A 24091-nucleotide genomic window follows, 5' to 3' on the forward strand; every position below is an offset into this window, starting at 1 on the left:
GTGAGTCAGCCCAAGCTCTGGCATGAAGGAAGTGTGGAGGGGACCTCCCCTCCCCTGCTCAAGGGACAGTCTTCCATGGGGACCTCAACCAAATGCCAGCAAGCTGGAGCCAGCAGCCAGATGTAGTGTGAAGAGTTTGCCATATTTAGATGTGTTTTTCCTGGAGCAGAAGGCTCACAAAATGAGAGAAGAGTTGCCTGGATGCTATTGCCACTCTACTGCTCAGCTGCCTTGTTGAATCTCCTTTCTTCAAGCCATGGTTCTGTCTGCTCCTCAGCATCACATCTATCCTCCCTGCTTGGTTTCATCTTTCTATCTCTTTTCCAAGCTGGCTTCACTCTGCTACAATAGTGGAGGAAATGGAGACAAACAGTGAGTCACTGTTAGGGCTTTCCACTCAAAACCAGTGGCTTGCATTGCTGTTGTCATCCCTTTTGACAAGCTATAGAACAAAGCTTGTCTTGGGGCTGATGCCTGGTAGCCAGGAGCCCCTGCAGGTGTGCACAGGCACAGCACATCACCTTGGTCAGATTCTTTTGGTTAGAATCATAGAATTGTTAGGGTTGGAAGGGACCTCAAGCATCATCTAGTTCCAACCCCCTGCCATGAACAGGGACAACTCACACTAGATCAGGTAGCTCAGAGCCCCATCCAGCCTGGCCTGAAAAACCTCCAGGCTTCATGTCGCCATCAGCTTCACTAAGAGCATCTTGACCTTACCAGTATTGGAGAGATCAGAAACCAGCCCGTTAGCACTGATGAAGCAGCTCAGCCATGAATTCTGCTGTAGGATTGAGTTGGGCAGGGAGGACTATGTTCTCTTCCCATTTCACAGGTCATGTTCTCCTGCCTATCAGTGGACGGAGAGGCCACATGTGAAGGAGACAAGCAGAGTATCCACACAGTAGTAGGATATTAAGTGGGTGCTCAGATCACCAAGACCTGCATCTCATCCTGTATGCCAAGAAGGAAAGGATGTGTATGAGTGCCTTAGTCTTGAAACTAAACCAGCACCATCAGCTATAAAACCAGGCCCCGATTCAGCAAGCTCCTGGTGCCCAACAAAGGCCTTTTGCTTTCCACCAAGTGTGCTTTCACAGCCCTCTTATTTTTAGGGACATGAAATGGTTCTACAGAAATGCGTGTTAAAATGAGGAGTTTGGTAAATCTTTGCACAGCAAATGGGAAGAAGGCTGAATAATAATAACAGTTTTCATGGAAAGGTTCAAAATTCATGCAAAGAAATTACATATTTCAGCAATAGTCCTCCTGCTTTCTGCATTAGGAATTAGCTCTAATTGTGGGAGAGAAAATACCTGAGAAAGCCTCCCAGTCAACCATCTCTGTTGCATCATGTTAGGACTGATCTTTCATCAGTGTTGATGATCCCCTTTGGATGGTACTGGGCAGCCGTGACTCAGTGAGTATCACATTTAATAGGACAAATTTAAGGTAGTATCTGCTTGATTGGTTTGGATTGTGCTAGTCTTTGATTATTTCTTTGGTTGTTTCTATGGTCTTTTGATTTGTTCTGACATTTTTGGGTCAGTTGCCCCTGGGTTTAGAAGTGGGTCTGGCCACAGACTTGCTCAAGGCTGGATTAATACAAATGTGAAGGAAAGAGTCTATAATGAAAGGGATAGGCACCCCAGCAATACAAAGCACTGTTCTCTGCTCCTTCACAAGCGTCTTGCATGGGTGTGATTGTCTTGACTGATCAAGTTTCCATTTGCTATTCACCTGTGAGAACAAGCAGAGAACCAGCCCATAAAATCTAATAATACACTCAAAATAGGACTCAGCTTTTAAATAAATAAATTTAAAACCCCAGGTAGAACAGAACCATTTCTGAAGGAGAAACTTCAGGAAATTCTGAAGAAACAAGTAACTCCTACAGTATGCCCAAGGGATCAGCCTAGTCAGATATGGTCAAGCTAAAAAAATCAGCATCCATCACAAGCCATAAACTGAGTGGCCTGTCCCCAGGTGTTTGAAGCCTCACTACTGTAGAAGAGTTTGTGATATACTTGGAAAAGTTTAATTTGAGCTGGTTCTTTAGTGCCAAGGAAAAGATAACTTTGGTTTCAGCAGTAATTCCATTGCTTAACTCAGAATATGACAGTGTGCTTCCAGATCTTCCCCAATTCCTTTGCTTTCAGGGAGGGGTGAAAAACAATGGCAAGATGTACACTCAGTGGACACTTCCACCCTCTCAGGGTGGAGACCAGTGTGATTCTCACAGAGGGTGAGCACAGCTGGAGCAGATGCCTTGAGCTGTCTGTGCTTGATTTGGGGCCGTACCAGCTCAGCCAGAAGCTGTTAGTTTTCTTCTTGTCAGCGCTGCCCAAATCAGCATGGGCGCCTGGCCAGCGTTTAGGCTATTCCTGTGCTGTGAAATGTTTGAGCATCTTTGTAGCTGCCGTGGAAACCTGCAGTGCAAAAATGAGTTGCTTTTAAAAATAAATCTGAGGCTGGTGTGGAGGTAGGGAGCAGAGAGGAAGGAAAGCAGAAGAGCAGTTGAAAGGAAAGCATAGGTCATTAAAGTTGTCATACAAGAGGAAAAAAAAACAGTGTTGAAACATCTGTTGGAATCATGAGCAACTTTTTTACTGAGACTCAGCAGTTTGTTGGCAATTCAGTGAAGAAACTGAGCAGTTCAGCTTTTGCTAGCAACTGCCCAACAGGATTACTATTAAGAATTACTAAATGCTAGAGAGGGCTCTCCCTGCCAGTGCAAAAACAAGACTGCTCTAGGAGATCCAATCGAGTTCTTGTAGCACAGATGTGTTTGCAGAATTGAGTTATGTTACTCTCTAAGGGCAAACACAAATGAAATTAGGATAACTAAGGCTGAGGGAGCTGGGGTTGTTCAGCCTGGAGAAGAGAAGGCTCTGGGGAGACCTAAGAGCAGCCTTCCTGCAGCCTACATGAAGGCGGCAGAGGGACTGTTTACAAAGGCCTGCAGTGATAGGATGAGGGACAATGGTTTGAAACTAGACAAGAGTAGATTTAGATTTGATGTTAGGAACACGTTCTTTACCAGGAGGGGGGAAAAGATTGCCCAAGGAGGAGATTGAGGCCCTCTTCCTGGAGATATTCAAGGTCAGGCTTGACAGGGCTCTGGGAAATCTGATCTAGTTGAGGATGTCCCTGCTTACTGCAGGGAGGTTAGACTAGATGACCTTTAGAGGCCCCTTCCAACCCAAGCCATTCTATAAACTACAGCAACTAAACAGACCTCTTACCATGAGGTTGCCCTCCTTTGTATGATGATGCTCCACCTAGATGACTTCTAGAGAGCTCTTCTTCCACCTCCCCTGCTCCATGACAGTCCAATAAAAGGTATGAAAAAGTGGGGTGGTGTTTCACAGAATAAATGCCAACTGTCTTCCTGTATGAAAACTGCAGAAGATAGAAAGGATCTGTGGGGTTCTCTGCTTCCCCTGGGCCAATGCAAAATTATTTCACAGCAGTTTGCCTCAATCCTCCTTCAGTTTAGCTTTAATGGTCTGCTGAAATAGCAGCAATGAAAGATGAAGCTGAAAGTACAGATTTCGCTCTGTTTTGCTGCCAAAACAAAGAGTTGTTCTCAGGTTTGTTCCAAAGCTCTGTGAAACCACAGCAACATTTCAAACCTCCTTGGGCTGAGTGTTTTCATGGTACACTTGGAGACCAAACTACAAATGTATCTAGAAGCCCCCTTCACCCCCATCCTACAGGTACACAGAAAATTCCTTGTAGCATCCTGTTGTAGATGATTCCTGCAGATAATAAAGGTTCGATTTCTCAGTACCATTGCTCTAGAGGGGCAGGTGGCCACCCCAGAGTCACCCTGGGACAGTGGGTGTTGGGACCACTGAGAACAGGAGTTCAAGGCTTTGCGGTAGGTATAAATCTACAGTACAATGCAAGATGTCCTTGCAAATCACCAGACACAATCCAAGTATCTGAATGTAGGTGTCTAGTGGAGTTTTAGGTGGGTTAGAGTATCCCATTGCCAGTCCAAAAGAGGTCTCACGGGGTCCTGTATCATATCCACCACCCCATGGAAGACATCTCTGATACCTTAGATCACTTAGATATTTCTGCAACAACCACCCCTTTGCTGCTCAGCCCAGCTTAAAACCCACTGCAGAGTTTATTAAAAACGAATCAGATGCAGACTTAGGCTGAGCTCCAGGGCTGTGTGTGGAGCTGTAGCTCTTGTTGTCATCTGTGGACAGAAATGGGATGCTACTGCTGCATCCACCACAGGTACCGGAGCTCAGCTTTCCATAAGCTTAAGGTGGATGCTTTAAACTATAGCTGGAGCTGAACAACAGTAAGCAATATGAGTTAAAAACACATGGAGGTGGCATTCACACCTTCCTAAGCTTACTTTTCATCTCACAGTGTGGCCATAATCCTTATGTCCTTACTCGGTGATGAAAGGAGGCATTCAGAATATGCAAACAAGGGGATGGGAGCAAAGTGACTTCACTACAAACTCATCCCACCCAGAGGTGTATTAAAGAGGGTTAATGCTAAGTATATCCTGAAAAATCAGCTGCTCAAGTTGAGAACCCTAAAATGGATGTAACAAACAGCCCCTTCTTTGAGATGCTACTTTTTGGATAGCAATTGATGCACCACCACAAAACAAAATAAAATCAGGAGCCCCATCAATAAGTTCCCTTAAAGAGCTGAAGTTACAAATGCTATCATGACATCTGAGCAGCAGAGTCTTGACTTTATGTATGGACAATTAAGTGGAAGTTGCTGAGTGATTGCCACTGGAGAAGTCAAGGCATTTGGACATCCTGTTTAAATATCCTGACCCGCATCTTTGTGAGAAACACCTCTATCCCAGAAGGACCTGTGGGTTGATGGCAATTTGGTGTCTTTTACAGGGATCTCGCTAGCTAATTTTGTGCCATTACAGGCACTGTAAGTGGAATGAATTAAACACTCTCAGAGGTCTTTTCCAGACTCAATAACTCTGTGATTCTTAGCACTTGCTGCTAGGAATCTTGCAGTTCTTAAGAAGTAGGCTGTACTCTTAAATGGTTTCTCCTAGTCTTAATTTCCAAAAAATGCATCTCCGGGGCTTCATAAACTGCAATGGTTTTGCTATTGAGAACTTTCTTTCTAGGCTCTTTACATGAATAATTTTCTTGCTTTCATTTTTCTGGATAATGACCACAAATGGCTTTGTGTGCCTCACTGTCCTCTCTCTCTCTGTTAGTTGAAACATTAAGAATTTGCAGTAAACAAACATGACTGGGTAACACCTGCTTTATGTCACAGTCTGATTTCTCTTTGGAAGGACTGCAGCCAGGCTTTGGTAAAATTACAGGCACTCCAGATGTGTACTCTGCTGTCAGCTGGCCTAATGAAATCATTGTTTATTGATAGGTTCCCAAGAGTCAGATAGTTCTCAGTCTGCCAAGAAAGATATGCTGGCTGCGCTGAAATCCAGGCAAGAAGCTTTGGAAGAGACACTGCGCCAGCGCTTGGAAGAGCTGAAGAAGCTGTGCCTTCGAGAAGCGGTAGGCAATGGACATTCTATAACCTGTGACACTTTGCTGCTTGCATTGCTATGATATGCTGGTTGTTTGAAGGTGGGGAGGAGTCAAGAGAAGAGATGCCTTCCATAGTAATCTTTTACAAAGCCCATTGTACAAAAGCCTCGGGAAGGTCCAATTCTTTCAACTGCAGATTGCAATCTCCCTTCCCTCACAAAGGGGAGGGTACCAAGTTGGCTTGGGGGTAGGATGGTGCTCAGCATCCACGTCAGCGGTTTGAAAGCACGTGTAAGGTGCATTCAGCCAGGTTTCAGAGGGAATACACAGCTTTTGACTTCACTAGCGAAAAAAACGCCACACTTTTACACTTCGATCTTGGAGCAGGCCTGACCTTACATACTCTTCTTCTGCCAGCATGTTCTTACATACAGCAGACAAGGTCTCATCTGCTCCATGTAGACTTCCTTCATCCAATAAGGTCTGACACTGATGGACAGAAATGGCAGTGTGGTGGCAGACCTTGCAAAGAGGAACCACAGTGGTCTTCTCAGAACATGTAAGACAGCTCAGGAACACATCTAAGCATCACACTCATTTGCCAGTTCATTCGTGGAGTACACAAGGAGACCAGTTTAGAGAACAATTTAATGTCTGGGGAAATCACAGCCCTGCTGCAGATGGGTGGAGATTAGCAGCAGCATACACTTAGGTCATTCAGCAATCCTCCTTTGTTTACTGGGCATGAAAATCTGAATTTAATAACAAATCATGATGTGTGACACAGCAGGAAGTTGGTTGTAGGCAGTGGCACCAAGATCTTCCAGTTGTTCCTTGATATTTGTTGGGTATCTTGCTTTTGACAGAAATGGGGAAAATAGGTCACTGATGCAGTTCTCGTTGCAACTTGTTCAAGTGAATCTATAGTTTTAGCACCAGGGAGCATGAGTTGTGGAACATCAGCAGAAATCTCCTCTGCCCCAACTCCCATCCTTTACTCCACCTAAGCAATCCTTTTTGTTCTGGCTGCCTTCAGCAAACAACTTGTGCTGATAAAGGTTCCAGGGATCAGATTGGATAAGTCCCTTTGAGTCCAAAGCTAAGATCATCTGCAGAAAGCAGTCACACGCTCTTTGGGGACTGATGGACAAGGTCTGGAGGGCTCATCATGGAGAAACTCACCACCTGAAGCTAACTAACACTGCCTGACTGTTGATGACTAATGCCTTGCAGCAGCACCGTATGCAAGGGAAGATGTCCCTGTGACAGTTGCAGGAGCTCACAACCCAGCACCTTCCCTTTAACCCCAGCCCAGTCTGCAGTGCAGCCTCAGGCACTTTGCAAGCAACTGGGATGCAGTCAAAAGCTCCCACAGGGCCATGGAGCTGGTGGTAAGGAGTAATATCTCCTTAATGTGCTGCAGCAAGGCTGGCCAGAGCCCATCTGTCAGCACTTTAAGAGCTGGTGGAAAGTGTTCATGCTTTCCGAGGGTGATCCAAGAGAGGTAGTTGATGGACACTTGAAATCTGACCCCATCTTGCAACCCTACAGCTCATCCATCAACAGCCTGTAGTTTGAAGTATTTCCTGTCAGGCTGCCCTTCATCCTTTCTGCTTTGGCATGGGAATGGCCAAAACAGAGGGAAAAGGCATGAAACCAGGAGAGAAAAAAGGGTTAAAAGTGGGGGCATAATCAAATTAGCATGGCCAGAGCCATTCCTAATAGTGGCATCAGGTTACTTCAGGCCATCACTACTCCAGTTACTTATTAATTTAGACTACATTTCAGTACCATGCCTGTGAATACTTTTCAGCAGCTTATGGAGGCAGTAGCCCACATTAATTTCAATCTTGGGCATTTTACAGAAGATATTAACTCTTTCCTCACTGCCATGCTTCATATTAAGTTATGGGTTATAAAGAAAATATCCTTGTTTCTCTGAGGAAAGGATACAGGAGTCTGCATGTCAATGCAGTGCTTAAAGCCACATCTCACTAGAAGGAAGGCATTTTGGAAGAGAAGCTGAAATAAACCAGTGAGGCTGGCTGGGAGACATTGCAACAGTGCCTCTTGCAGAAAGGAGTTGTGCACATCAGCTCAGAGCTGTGCTGCAAACCGGTTTTGCTGGGAATTGCTTAAAGGAAAGATTTGAAAAGGCCAGATCCTCGTTTCCTAATGACCTGAAAAGAGTAGAAAGAAAAACCCCATTAGGGAGCAGGGGGAGAGGCCAGGGCAGGCAGGGGCCTGAGCTGCACACTTGCGTTAAGGTCAGCTGCTGTTCTTTGGGATTCAGATGATTTAGGTTGCTCTGCCAGCTGGATTCTCTCGAGGCTGATGCTAAGGAACACAAAAGCCTTTTGTCTTTCACTGGGAGACTTTTGAGTACAAGGAGCCAGGCTGTGCTGGTAGTGAGGCTCCTGCCTTCTTCTGTAGTCATTTGAATGCCTTCAATTCAGATATGTGTGGCTGTATGGTGTAGTCCAGGGAAAATTACCCACAGCATTAACATCAGCAGTGGCGCTCGCTGCTTCCTGTGTTCCAGTTATTCCTCAGTTCCGTGAGGTTTGCTTCAGATTTTGAACAAATCTTTGCAAATAACCCCATCAGTCTGACAAGGCATCATTTAATATTGCATGACGTCACTGGGAAGGGGCTCTGATACATGAAGTGTTATCAGACAGGTAACGAGGTACCAGGAACTGCTTTTAGTGACCGTTTGCACTGCATTCTTCTCGGACACATCATGAATCAGGTGGAAATGTTTTTCTGTGCAGGTCATAACCTGCAGGGCTTTAGCCAGTGAGGCTTTCTGACTCAGCAGACCTGCATCCTGCATGAAGGCTCTCAGATCTGCTCACCCCACTCTCAAAAGCAGCTCAGCAGACAGCAGCTCTTTCCTGCTCATGCTGCAGCAGAGTTGAAGGGATGTGTGCTGCAGTCTTTTCATCCCCAGGCCTCAATACCCTAGGGATGGCCACCAACCAGAGACCTAGCCAGGCTACAAAATTCATGTGTAAGTGAAAGAAAAGCTCCCCACCCTCAGTGTCAGGTCCTGGGACATGTTGGCAGGGCTGGGCTCCCTCCTGTATGTTTGTCAGCTGGCTGAACTCGATGTGTTGTTGTTAATGAAGGCCTGTCATGTCACGGTCACAGTTCAAAAGCAGTGTTGTGCTGTGCTCTGCTGCAGGATTTCCCAGATCACTAACAGCATTTTCTGCTTACAGGAGCTCACAGGAAAGCTGCCACGAGAATACCCCCTAGATCCTGGGGAGGAGCCACCTATTGTAAGGAGAAGAATAGGAACTGCCTTTAAACTGGATGAGCAGAAAATCCTGCCTAAGGGAGAGGTGAGGCTGTGCCCTTCCCTTCCAGCCCCCTGTCCCCATCTCAAGACTTTAAGAGGTCCACTGTGCATCTTACAGGAACCATCAGTCCTACAGTCATTTTTGCTTCAAATGGCTATAGTTGGTCATGGTGCCTTCTTTTAATATTGATTATAACAGGGAAGCAGTGAGAGAGTTGCTGGCCTTAGCTCAGACTCGCAGAGTAAAGGTTGACCCCTCAGGGGTCAACCCTGACTTTGCTGCAGGTAACAGAAATAGCCTGAATGACCAATTCGACCGTGGCAGTCCCAAGTGCTCTGTGACTTGTGTGAGTAGGGAGCAAATCAGGAGCCTCTTGAGCCACATGAGGCCTGCTGCAGCCCTGTGCTGTTATTGCAAACAGCCTTTTGTTTTCCATTTCAGCAGCAATACAAATTCTGATCTGCCCTAACCAGGGAGAAAAGCATCGCAAATATCCATCTGAGCACTGCAAGAGCAAGATGAAAGAATTTTGCTCCTCAGTCCTCAAACAAAAGAGCCTTCATCCCTACCTATGGGGAGCTGGAATTATGTTTTTCTAAGTTTGCCAGGGAGTGTTTGTTCTCTTCCCTTGCTCCCACAATGAGCTGGGTCAGTGCCCTGAACCGTGGCTGTGAAAACAGGCCTGCAGCAGCTGTAAGGCGGGACCGGATTCACAGAACAGCTATTGTCTGCAGAGACACATTTGTCTCAAGACACTTGTGTGTATTCCAGTCTCGAGTTTCCTTTTTATTTTCCTAAGAGGAGAGACTGAAGCTGGTGTGACCGTGTGGTTTAAGGCTCTGTTCAGCCAGGGAATTAACTGTTTGTCGTTTTGTTGGCATTTTCCTTTTGCTGAAAACAAATAAACAGCTAGAGCTCTTTAGTTTTTGTTCTCAATGGAGCCTGGGAGAGGAATTCCACTGAAGTCAAATATTCATGAACTAGCACATTTAATTAAAGGGAAGCATGGCTTAGCTGAGTTACTCCTAAAACCCCTGCAGTCTGTTGGCTGCTCAGTTATAACCTGATCTGCAGCCTGCTCAGACCTTACTGCTACAAGACTCCAGTGGCAAGGTTGGGTGAGGAGAGCACAAAGGTAAAGCAGCTCCTCCTCACTGCCGACACTCTGCCTTTTGGCATCACCAATCCAAAAGGCTGACTCAGCCTTTCTCTACCTCCCTTTTCATCTGTCACACTTGAAGACTCTGTTGAAAACCATAAATTTCTGTTCTGGAAGAATGGTGTTGAGCTGCGTTCATTTGGCTGCCAGTTTGAGAGCATTTAGTGAGGCCAGCAATGATTTTCTTGTGCTTTTCAGCAAGTGCCAGAAACTGAATTGAAAACAAAAGGTGAAATACTCCCTCAGTCACGTAAACTCAGAACTGTTATTACCAACTATGACAAGCATCTGAAGCAAGACACTTCCATCTGAAGGCAGGTGATAGCCCTCATTTTCTGAGGCTTTATTTATAGGGGCCTCACTGGAAGAAAATAGACAATTATGGCCAGGAGAGAAATTACATTTTTTTTCTAAGATATAGTGAATGATTTAGAACTGAACTTGTGAAGGCCTGAAATGACAGCTCACATCAAATTTACCATACATTTATTAAGAGTTTTGTCAGAACAAGACTTGCAGGGAAGGGTCCTGTTGTATTTTTTGGTATCACCGCTACCTGGTCTGGAATTCCTGACTCTGGAAAGGATTTTACCAGAATGCAGCAAATCAAGTTCCAGGCCTTAAAGCTCCATGGCATTAAATTCACTTTTAATAGGTTTGGCACTGATTGAGCTTATAAACTCTTCAAAGCAAAAGGAATCTGTTAAAAATGTGGGGGGTGGGATCAACCTTCAGTAAAGTGAGGGAAATGATAATTACAGTTTTAAGGCAATGCTGACTCACCACTGACAATGAAGGGATTTTACTTTTTAAGCCAGAAGCCCAGAACAGAAACTTCAGAGAATTACTTCAGTCTGATTAATTCCCACAGCATCGGTTCCAGCAGCATTCACTGCTGCTAAACAAAGAGAAAGGATTTGAGTTTGCATAATGGGGATCTCCCTGAATATATGGCTACCAGTGCTTGTGACCTGAACTCACACCATTCCCTGAAAGTCAAAAAGCTTGTCATTTTTTTCCCCTACTGTGTAAGGTACTGTTTCCCCCTTTCTAGCAGAGTAACTCCCAAGAAATGCATTGAGCTGGGGAAGGTAGCCACATCCATTGCAGATTAGCAAGGACCTTTTGAAGCTCACAGCCTGGGGTCCTGGTACAGATCAAGAAGCTCTGTATCAACTTCTGCATTGGCATAGATTGGCCTAAATCCCTTGACTTTGGACAATAACTAAGCATCAGTAGTTAGATTTCAGGGTAGCACTTGGTTGCATTTGCAAACTTGGCTAAGACCATGTAAGGGCTAATGTTCAAGATACTCATCCTTGCTGTTACACATTGCTTGCTCTGAAATCACCTTCCTGGCTCAAGAAGACCATTTTCTGGTGCACTCAGTTGCAGCAGCCCATAATTACTTCAGCCCTTACTCTCCCTTGGGTTTGATGTCCATATACCAGGGATGAGGAGCCTATCTTTGGCTTTTTTACCCCAAAGTTTGGTGGGTGCCAAGTGAACCTGTCAAGAAGGTTAAAGATGTTGCATCAATACATAGCACTGATACCAAATGGGGCTCAAATATGGAGATAAGAAACTGGGAGAAGGAGCAGATGGGAGGCAGGTGTTGCCCCCAGATGGGTGTGAAAGAATGGAAGTGTCAGCAGTGGAGCACCATTGAGCTAGGCCATACTGAACTTCATAAAAAGCTAAACAGAGTAGCAGAATTAAGGTTGAAACACACATGTCCTCTTTTTATGGGTCATCTCTTCACCAGCTGTGCATCCAGTCACTCATGAGCTGATTAAGGTGAGGTGGGTATGCTCAGGGAGGCCTTGAGATGAAGGGAACAGCACGATTGTGGATGCTTCGCTGATGGGAGAGCCTTGCCTACAAGCCTCTAGCCAGGTTGAGGGGAAGCTTTCATATAGCTGACCAGGAGATTTTGGTGGCAGCCAGAATCTGTTTGCCTTTCCTCAGGAGGCAGAACTGGAGCGCCTGGAGAGGGAGTTTGCCATTCAGTCTCAGATCACGGAGGCTGCTCGGCGCCTGGCGAGCGACCCAAACGTCAGCAAAAAGCTGAAGAAGCAGAGGAAGACATCCTACCTGAACGCCCTGAAGAAGCTGCAGGAGATCGAAAACGCCATCAACGAGTACCGCATCAAGTCTGGGAAGAAGCCAACCCAGAGAGCCTCCCTGATCATAGATGGTAAGTGGCACTTGGTGCCATGGCATCATGGAATGGCCTGTGGAGGGCAGCGAGCCAAATTCTTGCCTTGAGGCACAGATTTTCCCACCTTCATCTGCCCTCTCCTGCTGGGAGGAGTCCATGGGTGTTGTCAGATGGGCATCTGGGCCACGTGCTGTGTGCTGGGGATGTGCTGGTTCACAGCATTAGGAGCCCCATCACACTGTAGATGCTGAGTGTGTCAGGAGAGCAGGCTGTGAGTCCTTTGCTCACCTATAAAACTGCTCTGTTAACGTCTCCTCCCGAGTGCTGCTTTACAAATGTAATTAATGTTAGCAGATTGGGGTGAGCTCTCTAGCTGAAAGGCAGCTGTACAATCAAAGTGGTAGCACATCATTGCCGTGTTCAAGTGCTTGCTTTCGTTTTCTTTTTTCACAATGTAATTCTCAGGGCACTTTATGGTTTACTGGGTTGTTGATTGGTTTTTCATGAAATCCATTAACTTTCTGCTGTGGTTCTTTCTCCTTTGCTGATTTTGCCCTTTCCCTTTGACTTGCAGAGCTTTTCTCTGTGCCTTTGTAGCAGGAACTGAGATTAGAGATGCTATATTTATGACCTGGGTACCAAGTTGCACCACAGTCACGGATGACAGACAGCCGTGAGGACACGGGATGGGGGAGGTAGCTCAAACGTGTGTACACTAAGGACATGAGAGCTTCTCCTGCTGCTAAGGAGGATGCTCAGAAAGCATTTCCCTCAATTACACAAACCTGTAGGCCTTTAGTTAGCAGCAGGATGGTCATTTTAAGAAGACAGAGATCAAACCCAGAGTTCTTAAGACCCCAGATATAAATCTTGCTAATGGCACCCTGCCATTTTGCATCCTCTGGGAATCTCAGCTCTCTGCTGTCACTCAGTCCGAATCCCCATGAATTGAAGAGTTAGCAGCGCCTTGAAAGGCCTGAGAGCCCTGGCCTGCAGCTCTGCCCTCCAAGACTGAGAGTGGGCTGACTCTCTTGTTTGTAGGAATCTTGCCTCTCAGCAATGTGAGGAGGAAGACGTGGGTGACTGCTTAAAGCCAAGACTCAGAGGACAAAGATCACAGTGCAGTTCAGCACTCCATCACTGAGATTCTTAGGACCATTTGACCTTCTTTGTGTTTTCTCCCTTCTAGAAGGAAACATTGCCAGTGAAGACAGCTCCCTCTCAGATGCCCTTGTTCTTGAGGACGGTATGTTGGCTGCTGTATGTTTTAGAGGGCAGGAAGGAAACAGGGAGGGGTGTGTGAACTCCTGATTGACACTTAAAATGGAGGAACTGTTCTGTGTAGTAATCCATTCAAACATCTCAGCATCAAAACCACTTGGTTTCCCCTGACTTCACTTTGTAGTCAGACATGAGGCTTGGAGCAGTAAGTATTGCTGAGGTTATTGCTCTGAATTCTTTCAAAAGACTGTCCCAGAATGCCCTCTTACTTTCTCTTAAGGTTTCAAGTGTTTTGACGCATCACACACTCTTGCTGGCCATTCCCTCACAAAATAGGAATGTCAGCCAGAGTAGTTCTGAAAGTTGGGTCTTCACAATGCTCATGAATGCAACCAGGGAAAGTGGGGTAAGGAAGCAGACTCTGGAGGCTTGATAATGTTCCCTGGGGCTGTTCCTCCATTGGAGGTATCTCACAGATGTCACCTCTCTCCCTTCTTATCTTCACAGAAGATTCTCAGGTCACCAGCACAATATCCCCTCTCCAGTCTCCACACAAAGGACTCCCTCCCCGGCCGCCCTTGCACAACAGGCCTCCTCCTCCCCAGTCACTTGAAGGCCTCCGCCAAATGCATTACCACCGCAATGACTATGACAAGTCCCCCATCAAACCCAAGATGTGGAGCGAGTCATCTTTGGATGAGCCCTATGAGAAAGTCAAGAAACGCTCTTCACACAGTCACTCCAGGTAAGCCAGCTATCTCGGAGCTCCATCACAGAGATATCCTCTGCTTTCGGGAGGGATGGATGTAAGCCCATTCAAAATTCACAAAGTCATCCCTTGCCAAAAGGAGACTTGCAGGTGTTTTGGCCAGTAGGCACATCATAAAAATAGGCTGCAGCCACACAACTGTAGATTAGTGTCTCAGTGTTACTTAAAAAAAAGAACAAAGAAGGATGGTAAATCATCTGAGGGTTTTCAGAAGGCTTGGCCTTGACCTCTGGCTACTGCAGAAGTGTAAGTTCTGGGATGCAGCTCAGAGCAGCAGCTGACCCAACTCCTACTCACCCCGGCAAGATCACAGGCAAATGCCTGAGAGCTGGAAGGAGGTGTAGGAGCCCCTTCCCCAAATTCCTTCCCAAGACCTGAAGCAGGGTGTTTGCTCCGCAGCAGTCACAAGCGGTTCCCCAGCAGCGGGAGCTGCGCTGAGGCGGGAGGGAGCAGCTCGCTGCAGAACAGCCCCATCCGGAGCCTTCCACACTGGAACTCCCAGTCCAGCATGCCCTCCACGCCCGACCTACGGGTACGCAGCCCGCACTACGTCCACTCCACGCGGTAAGTGCCCAGCTCCAGGCTCACCTTGTTTGCCCTGACATGAACACTCTTGGCTTTAGCTTTCCCCTGGGATATGAATTAATGCCCTCCTCAGCAGCGGACACAAGCCAGTCCTGTTCACCCGAGAGGCTCATGTCTCCTGAAATGAGATCCTGAAATCACTTCAGATAAATATGATCCTGCCCCGTATCTCTCCCTCAAAGTAATCCAACTCTTCTTCCCGCTTGGGACCTTTCATCTCAGGGATTGTTTGTAGGCACTACAAACCTCATGCTACTTTTTAAAGGGATGTGGTCCTGCTGCTCACTTCTGCAGTAAATTCCTCCATGGATCCAGCTGGAGATAACACATTTTTTCCCCGTGTGATGCACAATGTTGGGTAGTGTGATTTCTCCCTCAGTGATAAAGTGTTTGCACATGTGATCTTATGTGGAGAGCCTGTATAAAGCAATCCATGTGAGGATCCAGGCAGCACTGGAATAAGCCCAGAGTTGACAGAGGAAAAGAGATGAGAAGTGTAAGGGAAGTGATCTGATGTTTGTGGCCCAGTATGACTCCAGTTTTCAACAGGATCTCCACAAGCTGCTCAGCTGCATTGCTATTTTGCTTTCATGGCAAACTCCATGGACACTGTGGGAAGCAGAGCTGAGCCAAAGCTGCGTACTGTTGGGTGTCCAGCTCTAAGGGGTAGTGCTAACATCAGCTAGCTCACTATAAATCAAGAGTTATGCCAACACATCTGCCTTGGGCAGAGACAAGGCCCTGGGTAAAGCTTGTTAGCAGTTTTTGGCTGGGAGTACTTGAGGTACTCCCTTTCAAAAGTGTGATGTTTCTAACACTGGAGCTGAGCCGTGTGAGGAATGAACCTGGCACAGTGCTTGAGAGGTGGCCTTGGCTGGGAAGGGGCCCTTTGGGTCTTTGAAACAACTATTGTTCAGTCTGGCTCATTCATGAACTACATGCCCTGGCCTTGGCCATCCATCATGAGGGTGTGTGACTCATCACAGGGTGTTCCTGCTCCTTGAACAGGTGGCTGAAACTCTCCAAACAGCCGGGCTGAGTAGAGACCACCCAGACTTGCTTGTGAACTGAGCCTTATACACTTGTAATTCGGGGTGGTTGCCTGGAGGGCTGTTATCCACTGACAGTCTAACATGTGCTACCCATGGCTGGGGCCCTGTAAAACCTTGCTGCTTGACAGAGATGACTTTTCCAAAGGCCAGTGGAAACATCACTGAATTCTGGCCTGAGTGTGGGCAGTCTGCCTCATACCAGGTGGATTGTACCTGTGCAGGGCATTCACAAGCTACCTGAAAGGGAAATCCTAGCACTTGTGAGCCTAAGGTCTCGGGAGGGAGACCTGCAGGGCTGGAGGGAGCTGAACCAGCTAGCACAGGGACAGTGCTGATTCAAGCAGCTCTCTGATGGGACACCATCAGCAAAGCTAGCACCTGAGGTCTCCAGGTTGTGCTTTTCAGACTGGGTCTTTCCCTGGATTGCAAACCACAGAAAAATCAGGCTGGGCAAGGGTTTATGTGCCTTGTGGTGCTGCAGACTGAATGTCACCACCAAGAAGACAAGAGGAACAGGAATAGGACCTAATCACCCACCAGCCTCCATCGGGGAAGCAGGTTGCTTTGCAGGCAGCAGCCTCAAACAGTGCTGGAGGGTCCAGGTTTTCCATGCCCTCAGATTCCCCTGCTAGCAAGGGAGATGGGGAGTGGTTTGTCCTGTTGACTTACCAGCCTGGATCTTTTGTTCCTGGTACCTGCAGGTCAGTAGACATCAGCCCGACCAGACTGCACAGCTTAGCTCAGCACTTTAGACACCGGAGCTCCAGTTTGGAGTCACAAGGCAAGCTCCTCGGCTCAGAAAATGAGACAGGGAGCCCTGATTTCTACACCCCAAGGACTCGTAGCAGTAATGGCTCTGACCCCATGGATGACTGCTCTTCCTGCACCAGCCATTCCAGCTCTGAGCACTACTACCCTGCTCAGATGAACCCAAACTACTCCACCCTGGCAGAGGATTCCCCATCAAAAGCCAGAGAGCGACAGAGGCAAAGGCACAAATCGGCAGGCAACCTGGTCTCTTCCAATTCAGGAAGCATGCCCAACCTAGCTGCCAGGAACGGGACAGGGCACCATCGTGTCTACCTGCACAGCCAGAGCCAGCCCTCTTCCCAGTACAGGATCAAAGAGTATCCCCTGTACATCGAGGGCAGCTCCACACCCGTGGTGGTGCGGAGCCTGGAGAATGACCAGGAGGGACACTACAGCGTCAAAGCACAATTCAAAACCTCCAACTCCTACACGGCAGGGGGGATGTTTAAGGAGAACTGGCACGGGGATGAAGCGGACTCTGTCAGGCTCACCCCCTCCCGCTCGCAAATCATAAGGACTCCATCTCTGGGCAGGGAGGGCCACGAGAAAGGCTCAGGCAGGACTGCGGTGTCAGACGAGCTGCGGCTCTGGTACCAGCGGTCCACAGCCTCCCACAAGGAGCACAGCCGCCTGTCGCACACCAGCTCCACCTCCTCGGACAGCAGCTCCCAGTACAGCACATCCTCGCAAAGCACCTTTGTGGCACACAGCCGGGTCACGAGAATGCCTCAGATGTGTAAAGCAACATCAGGTGAGAACTGGGCCTGGGCAAAGGGGTGAAAGGGACGGGCGCTTCACGCAGCCCAGGTTCTTGCCAGACATTACACCCTGGCTGGAAAGCAATGCCAGACCAAAGCATGTTATCTGGCCTTCACATGCTGTTCACCAAGCCTGTAGGGGTAACACTGGGCAAGCCTTGTCCGAAACATTCATCAGGAGGTATTTTTTTTTCAATGGCTCTTACAACTTTGTAACAATAGGCTCAAAGACAGGAAGGGATTGAAGCCCTGTTGTTGCCAGGGTCTTTCCTCAAGACTGCACTTGTGTTTGGAGTGATGGCAGTAGGGACTGTGGGTAGAGAACCTGGAGAGGTGGGGGCACTCATCACAGCAAGGAGAGGAATGAAGCAAGCAGGGACTCAGCACAGACTAGAAGAATGCATGTCCTCAGTGAAACACCAAAAGCATGAGAGAGGTTAAGTGAGGAGCACTTTTCCTCCTGTGAAAATGTTTGAGTGATGACATCTTTGTGCACTGCTGAGACTTGGTTTTCCCATGCAGCTGCAGTAGAAATTCAGAGGGCTGAGGTTTGTGCAGTGCTAGGCCTCTGTCATGTACAGAGCTCTGCACTGCTCTGTGCTGTTAATATTAAATGGTAAGAAAACAGTCATTCATTAAACTGAGGAGGCTGCTATGCCTTATGAAACAGTCCACAGTTAAATATTTACTGGCCCTAAGTCAGCCCTGGACAAGCTAGTTTGAATAGATCAAGGACTTGGTGCCATGGTCTAGTAGTCATGAGGTCTTGGGTGTCAGGTTGGACTTGATGATCTTTGAGGTCTTTTCCAACCTTGTTCATTTTATGACTCTATGACTTGCTGAAAGCCTGAATCCATCTCTATGTGGATGGAACTGCTGGTTAGTTTGTAATGTGCCCACTGCCACCCTTCCACATACCTCAGCCATGGTATGGGAGACTGTATTGCTCCAACCTTGCTCAGTGCAGGTCCTCATGGCCTCCCTGAGCAGGCCAGTGCATCATCCAGCTATGCTGGCCCTTGGCCTTCTGACATCCCAGCATGTTGCCTGGGCCCTGGTAACCACCACGCTCACAGCACTGGGTCTTTGTGCTCTCTGCTGAGTCCAGCATGGATTCAGAGAGGTGGCTCCTCCTGCACCACCAACAGCTACCCAAAAAGAGGCTGAGTAGTGCATGATGCCAACACTCAACAGAAGGCCCAGATGTGTACCAAGACGATGAAGTAGCTGCTAGAACAGTCCTGTATCTCCATTTGAAAACCTGCCTTCCCATTTCTGGTTAATGGCCATTTCTGTGCCTCCCAGCATCTGGAATGCTTGGCCTTGCTTAGCTTTGGAAGCTGCACCAGTTCAGTTAGGGAATCTAGAAAGGAAAGGTGATGGAGTTATGTGGAGAGTATGTCAAAACCACTGTCAATCAGTTCATTCCCCACCCAGCTGGGTCTTTTAACTCTAAATGTGGCAGCACCTTGGTGAAGTGTACTCAGTAATCCCAGTGTGTCCTGACCAGTTGGCAGCATAGATTGGGTTTGCCTTCAGAGTCAGCTCCCCATAACAGCTGTAGGAGGATGCTGACCTCAGAGGTTGTCAGCTCCTAGGAGCAGATTAAAATTTAGTTTTCTCTTCAAGTATCATAAAGAATTTAACAGTACAGAAGAGAACACCAGGCAGAAACATCCATCATTTGAGAGGAGCAGCCCTAGTTGATAGGTCTATTGGTCTTCACCCTGTCCTTCAAAGATCATCCTAGGCCTATATATCATTTCAAGGGTCAGCACTGTATGGACTTGAGGAGGAGGAAAGGTGAGTCAGGTGGACTTTGTAGCTTGACCCTAACACACGGAATTCCTACAAGAACCAGTGCCACTGGTACATTTTTAGTACAGCTTGCTTCTTGCTTCACTGAGGTAAGATAAAGCCTTCCTTCAGTCCCACAGCTGTAGTGTCAGCAACTGCAGCATTACACAAATGCACAGTGAAAGGTAGTTGGTAGTTTTTGAAATCTCCAGCTCTGTCTTCCTCCTTTGCACACGAAGCAGTGTACTTGTCCAGACTCTCACCAATGTCAGCTCTGGCAGTTAGGGACACAGAGGATTTCCCACCATCCCAGAAACAGGAGGCTGACCTTGGCAGGCTTGGGCAACTCCAGTTCAGGTGCCACAGCCAGACCCTGCTCTTCCAGGCAACAGCAAACCCATAAGCTTTCATGCTAGGGAAAAGAATGGCGTTTCACAGGCAGGCTCAGGAGTGTCTGAGTGGTTATATTCAGCTAGAGGCTGGGCTGGACCAAAGCATTCCTGCAGATCTGAGGACACATGCAGGCCATGACAGGCAGCAGTGCCAGCAGCAGGCTGGCTGCTCATGTCACATTTGAGCACAGCAACCCAGGAACAGGATCAGGTCTGACTCCCAGGCTGTTTGCTCACAGCTGGACATGTTTCTGCTGGTCTGACCAGCTGATGTTTCTGACCCACCCTGACACTTGCACCCTCACCTCACTGGTTCTTTTTCTCCACCCTTTGGTTGTTTTCCAGCTGCCTTACCTCACAGCCAGAGGAGTTCGACACCTTCGAGTGAGCTGGCAGCCACGCCGCCGGGCAGCCCCCACCACATTCTCACATGGCAGACTGGGTAAGTGTCTGGGATCGCGGCAGACCTGGGGAGAAAAACCTCCCCGCACGCAAGCAAAGGGAGAGCACAGCTGCGGTCAACAGCTTCCAGGTGCTCCACAGCCTACACCAGCACACAGCACTTTGCGGCCTCCTACCCATGCTCTTGTAGAGGTGGAGCTCTAGCTTAGGCTGACCAAGACATGGCCGTGCCATCCACACCCAGCAACACTGCTTCAAGCAGTGCCAGAGGCACAGGGCAAGAAGCCTCGCAGGTTCTTCCTGCTTGGACAGTCTCCTTCCAGTTTGCCGTGTGTCGAAATAGCTGATTTTGCTGAGCAGCCATCATGTCAGCTGCCTAGACCAAGCAGCTCTTTGCTAGGTGCCTGCCAGGTTTGCCTGTGCAGCAACCACATTTTTCTGCTAGGCTTTCCCTAGCAATGTGTCTTTGTGACTATTAAGTGCATCTTTTTTCAGCTACCACTAACTTGACTTGCTTCCCCAAAGCATGAGCCATGATATGCAGGTAGTCATTACTCATGGTCTTTGGCACCTCTGTGAGGCAGGGAGCTCAGGAGTAAACAAAAAGCCTCCTGCAAGCTCCCACAGGTATTCTCTAGCAATCTCCCGTACCTCTGTCCTGCCCCATGAAATAAAGATCATTTCCAGATCCTGTCTAACTCAGCACATGTCAGACTTTTGCTTCTAAATGGAGATTGGTGAGATCAGCTAGAAAGTTTCAGGCTAGAGACCTCAAAATGCTGTAGGCCATAGAGAAGGAAAACAGGTCCCGAGTTGTGAATTGGGACCAGTTGTGAACAATTTGCTGTGCAGCCACTGGAAAATCTCATGCTCTCTTCATTTCCTGTGGTCACCTACAACCAAGTTTGACCTCTGTTTCTGTCCCAACACTGCTCGTGACTGCACTTCGACGTGGCAAGGAGGACAATCATAATCACAGTCCCCTTAGGCTTACCTTGGATTTTAAGTTCATGCATTTGATGTCCAACCTCACAGGGCCTTTGCATGTGCCTCCAGCTGCAGAACAGGAGAATTTCTCTGGTCTCAGTTCACAAAAAGTCAAGGCGTAGCAAGATGGCAGCTATCTTCACTCTACACTCAGATTTCTATCCTTAAGAGTTTGAATTTAGACTCAAATCTTAGTTTCCATTCCAATTTTAATTCCACTAAATACCTCCACAATGATCAGAAGTAAAACAGGTGAGCAGCCAGCTGAGAAATCCATTTGGAACATTCCAACTTATTTTTCCATTGAAGACAGGTCCTGCCCCCTGTCTCATAGCAAACATGCACCAAGCCCTGTTCTCAGCTGGTGAAAGTAAAGTTATCTAGATTTATAGCATAGGCCCTGCACCAACCACCAGTGCAAAGAGAACTGGAGACAAATCTGCACTTATTTCACACCTGAGCATAAACCCCAAGGTGTGTGTACAAAGACAGCAGAGGCAGATCAAATTTGCCATTAGCTGCACAGCACGAATCCCTCACTGCAGGAGCAGGCTGTGTTCTCCCAACATGACTCAGAAGCTTGATGGTTCTTCCCAACACGTTTTTGTGTCACTAACTTTCTCTAAAGATGATTCATCACCTTGTTTCCCCCACTGGATTAATAAGCTCATAACAAATGTCTGTGTCACTTCTTTTCTTTAACATTTCCTCTCTCCTCTTTCCTCCTTTTTTTGCTCTCCTTTGTTCAGAGAAGCAACAGACAACTCACCCACTATGGATGAGTCTCAGTCTCCAACCCACCAAAGTACTGATGAATAGAGGTATAGTAAGGGAACGTTTTGTTCTTTCATCCTTCTGCCTTACAGTCTGTGAGCACAGAGCAAATAACCAGCATCCCGCTGGCCCAGAGGAGCAGCCCTATTTGATTGTCTCCTTGGGTTTTGGCAACAAGGCTTCTTTCAGCTCTTGGAAGAACAACTTGAAAGCATCTTGAAGCCCTCTCTGTGCCTTTTCAGCAAGTTTGTGGCTGTGGCACTTTCCTCTGTGAAAGTGGACTTTAGGCCAGCCCGCTCTTCATTCACACAGAGGATGAACAGGCACAAAGAGCACGTGGTACTCTTGTGGCTGGGTACATTTCAAAGCAGCATGGACAAAGTGCTGTGGGGAGTCTGGGAGCAGCATGGCAGGGGGGCAAGGCTGGGTAAACAGGGACCTCAAAGGACCTAGACTGAGCACCCAGCAGTGCTCCAGCCATGATGCCAAACACCCTTCTCTCCTCTTTCCCTACCGCAGAGCTGCGAGCAGCACGGTGCTATGTGGAACAACGAGCAACCCTGGCGCTGTTCCTATGGGAAGACAGAGGGGGAAGGGTGGAGGGAACAAAAAACCCTCAGACTATTTCTATTTTAATTAAACTGCCCTGGCCATCTGACACTCTCATTTGAATCTGCAATGATTCACAGCTGGCATCTGTCAAGTGTTTCAAGCCCAGCTTTCTAGAGATAACCCATAAACCCTCATAGTCCATCAGAAAGCTGGGGAAGAAAAGGCTCTTTAACATGCAGATGGTGATGCCCTTGCTCAGGTTCCTCCCAGGCACTGGTCCCAGGTGTAAAGTAGGACAGAGGAAGCAGGAACTGCCAGACTGCATCAGAAATGAGATTGGTCCTGCAAAGCGGGGAGGGAAGCCAAGGAAGGAATAAGAATCCCACAGAAAAAGGACGGAAAATGCATCTCCCACTTTTAGCCTCAAAACAACCTCCAATGTAGAAGTAGGTTAAAATCGAAGTGTGAGGGAGAGACATCAGTTCTGAATGACGCTATGCAGACACAGCAGTCCCTTTCCAAACCATCAATGAGATTTTGATCTCAATGTTTTCCTCTGGCAAGGAGCTCTGGAGGATAAGCCAGAAGACAACCCTGAACAGAACTTTAAAGAGAAATAGCAAAGAACATTCCCATAAACTACCTGGTTTGCTCTACACAGGGAAACACAAAGCCATGCAGCAGAAGCAGCACTGGCTTCTCAGGAAGGGTGCCCCAAGTTGAGGACTAGGCTACCTATGACAAAACTGTCTTTTCCACATTGGTCCTGGCACCATCTCTCCACTTGATTCCTAGCTCATCCCTGGAAAGACACCTAACTCTGAGATTGCCAGGTGATGCACAAGCCTTTGCCCTGAGCAGAAGTGCTACAGGAAACCACCATTACCCTCTTCCTTCCAAAGCCCTGCTGGGTACAGTCTATGACCAGAAGGGCTGCTCTTCAGACTTGCTCCTTGGAGAACATCCTACTGAAAAATCTCTCTACCTCAGTTTACTACTGGGCAGAAAAGCAAGACAGAGCTCCTTTAGCCAAGGCAGAGGCTGCTGCTGTACCTGGTGAGGAAAGAGGCCACACAGAGACAGGTCAGGCACCACCTGTGGTGGGACAGACACAGCTGGTAGGGTCAGCCACAAGCTCTGCTCCCTTGGAGTGCAGCCTGCTAGCTGCAGGCTGAAAGCACCACAACTCTGTTGCCATTCCAGCACCCAAAATTCAGGGGACTCTGGCTGTGGAGAGGCTGCTGAAGCTCGGCCTTCTCCTGCCTCCTCACACCCATCAGGTTGATGGGCCAAACAGGACTGCTGGGCAAGAGCAAACTGGGTTAAAGCAGGGTCCTGCATGCTGAGCCCACCCCAACTGTCAGCTCTAGGGGTACCTGCAGGGTGTGAATGAAAAATCCTGTGTTCCCACCCATAATATAGTACCTTATACCCATGGCTGAACTTTCCAGGAGCTCTCATTGTCTTAACAAAGTTTCCTTTCTCCTGCAGGACTTACAATGATAGCTGTTTCCTGGACTCTCCTCTCTATCCAGAATTAGCAGATGTCCAGTGGTATGGGCAGGAAAAAGCCAAGCCTGGAACTCTAGTGTGAACCCCTGACCTCAAGTTAATCACATCAATGCCATTCTGAGATCACCTCACTGCCTCTCATTTGCCTTACCCAGCTGCACTGTCACCCAGCACCAGCTTCAGCTCTAAGCACTTTTCTCACGATGCAATTCAAGGCCACACTTACAGAATGCCGGCCCCGCACTGTCCACCATGGCCCACAGCAGAACCTGCTGCACGGGCCTGCCACGGCCTGCAGGGCAGCCCTGCAGACAGGCAGCCCTGCAGATGGGCAGCCACCGCCACAGCCAGCCA

At 47.9% G+C, this 24091-nt stretch overlaps 1 protein-coding gene across 1 annotated transcript in view; it reads left to right on the top strand.

The window, feature by feature from the left end:
• FRMD4A (FERM domain containing 4A) overlaps window positions 1-23828 on the top strand; it is a 217830-nt gene extending 194002 nt beyond the window's left edge. Inside the window, exons 15-24 of the mRNA XM_009900274.2 lie at window positions 5395-5528; window positions 8726-8848; window positions 11934-12162; window positions 13316-13372; window positions 13855-14092; window positions 14516-14680; window positions 16455-17314; window positions 19856-19952; window positions 21649-21720; window positions 23717-23828. Coding sequence (XP_009898576.2) covers window positions 5395-5528; window positions 8726-8848; window positions 11934-12162; window positions 13316-13372; window positions 13855-14092; window positions 14516-14680; window positions 16455-17314; window positions 19856-19952; window positions 21649-21718 — 1973 coding nt within the window. The 3' untranslated portion in view covers window positions 21719-21720; window positions 23717-23828. The remainder of the gene's footprint in view (window positions 1-5394; window positions 5529-8725; window positions 8849-11933; window positions 12163-13315; window positions 13373-13854; window positions 14093-14515; window positions 14681-16454; window positions 17315-19855; window positions 19953-21648; window positions 21721-23716) is intronic.
• Window positions 23829-24091: the final 263 nt, after the last annotated feature.

Source organism: Dryobates pubescens, chromosome Z (genome assembly GCF_014839835.1).
Source record: "Dryobates pubescens isolate bDryPub1 chromosome Z, bDryPub1.pri, whole genome shotgun sequence".
In the NCBI taxonomy this organism is placed as follows: Eukaryota; Metazoa; Chordata; class Aves; order Piciformes; family Picidae; genus Dryobates; species Dryobates pubescens.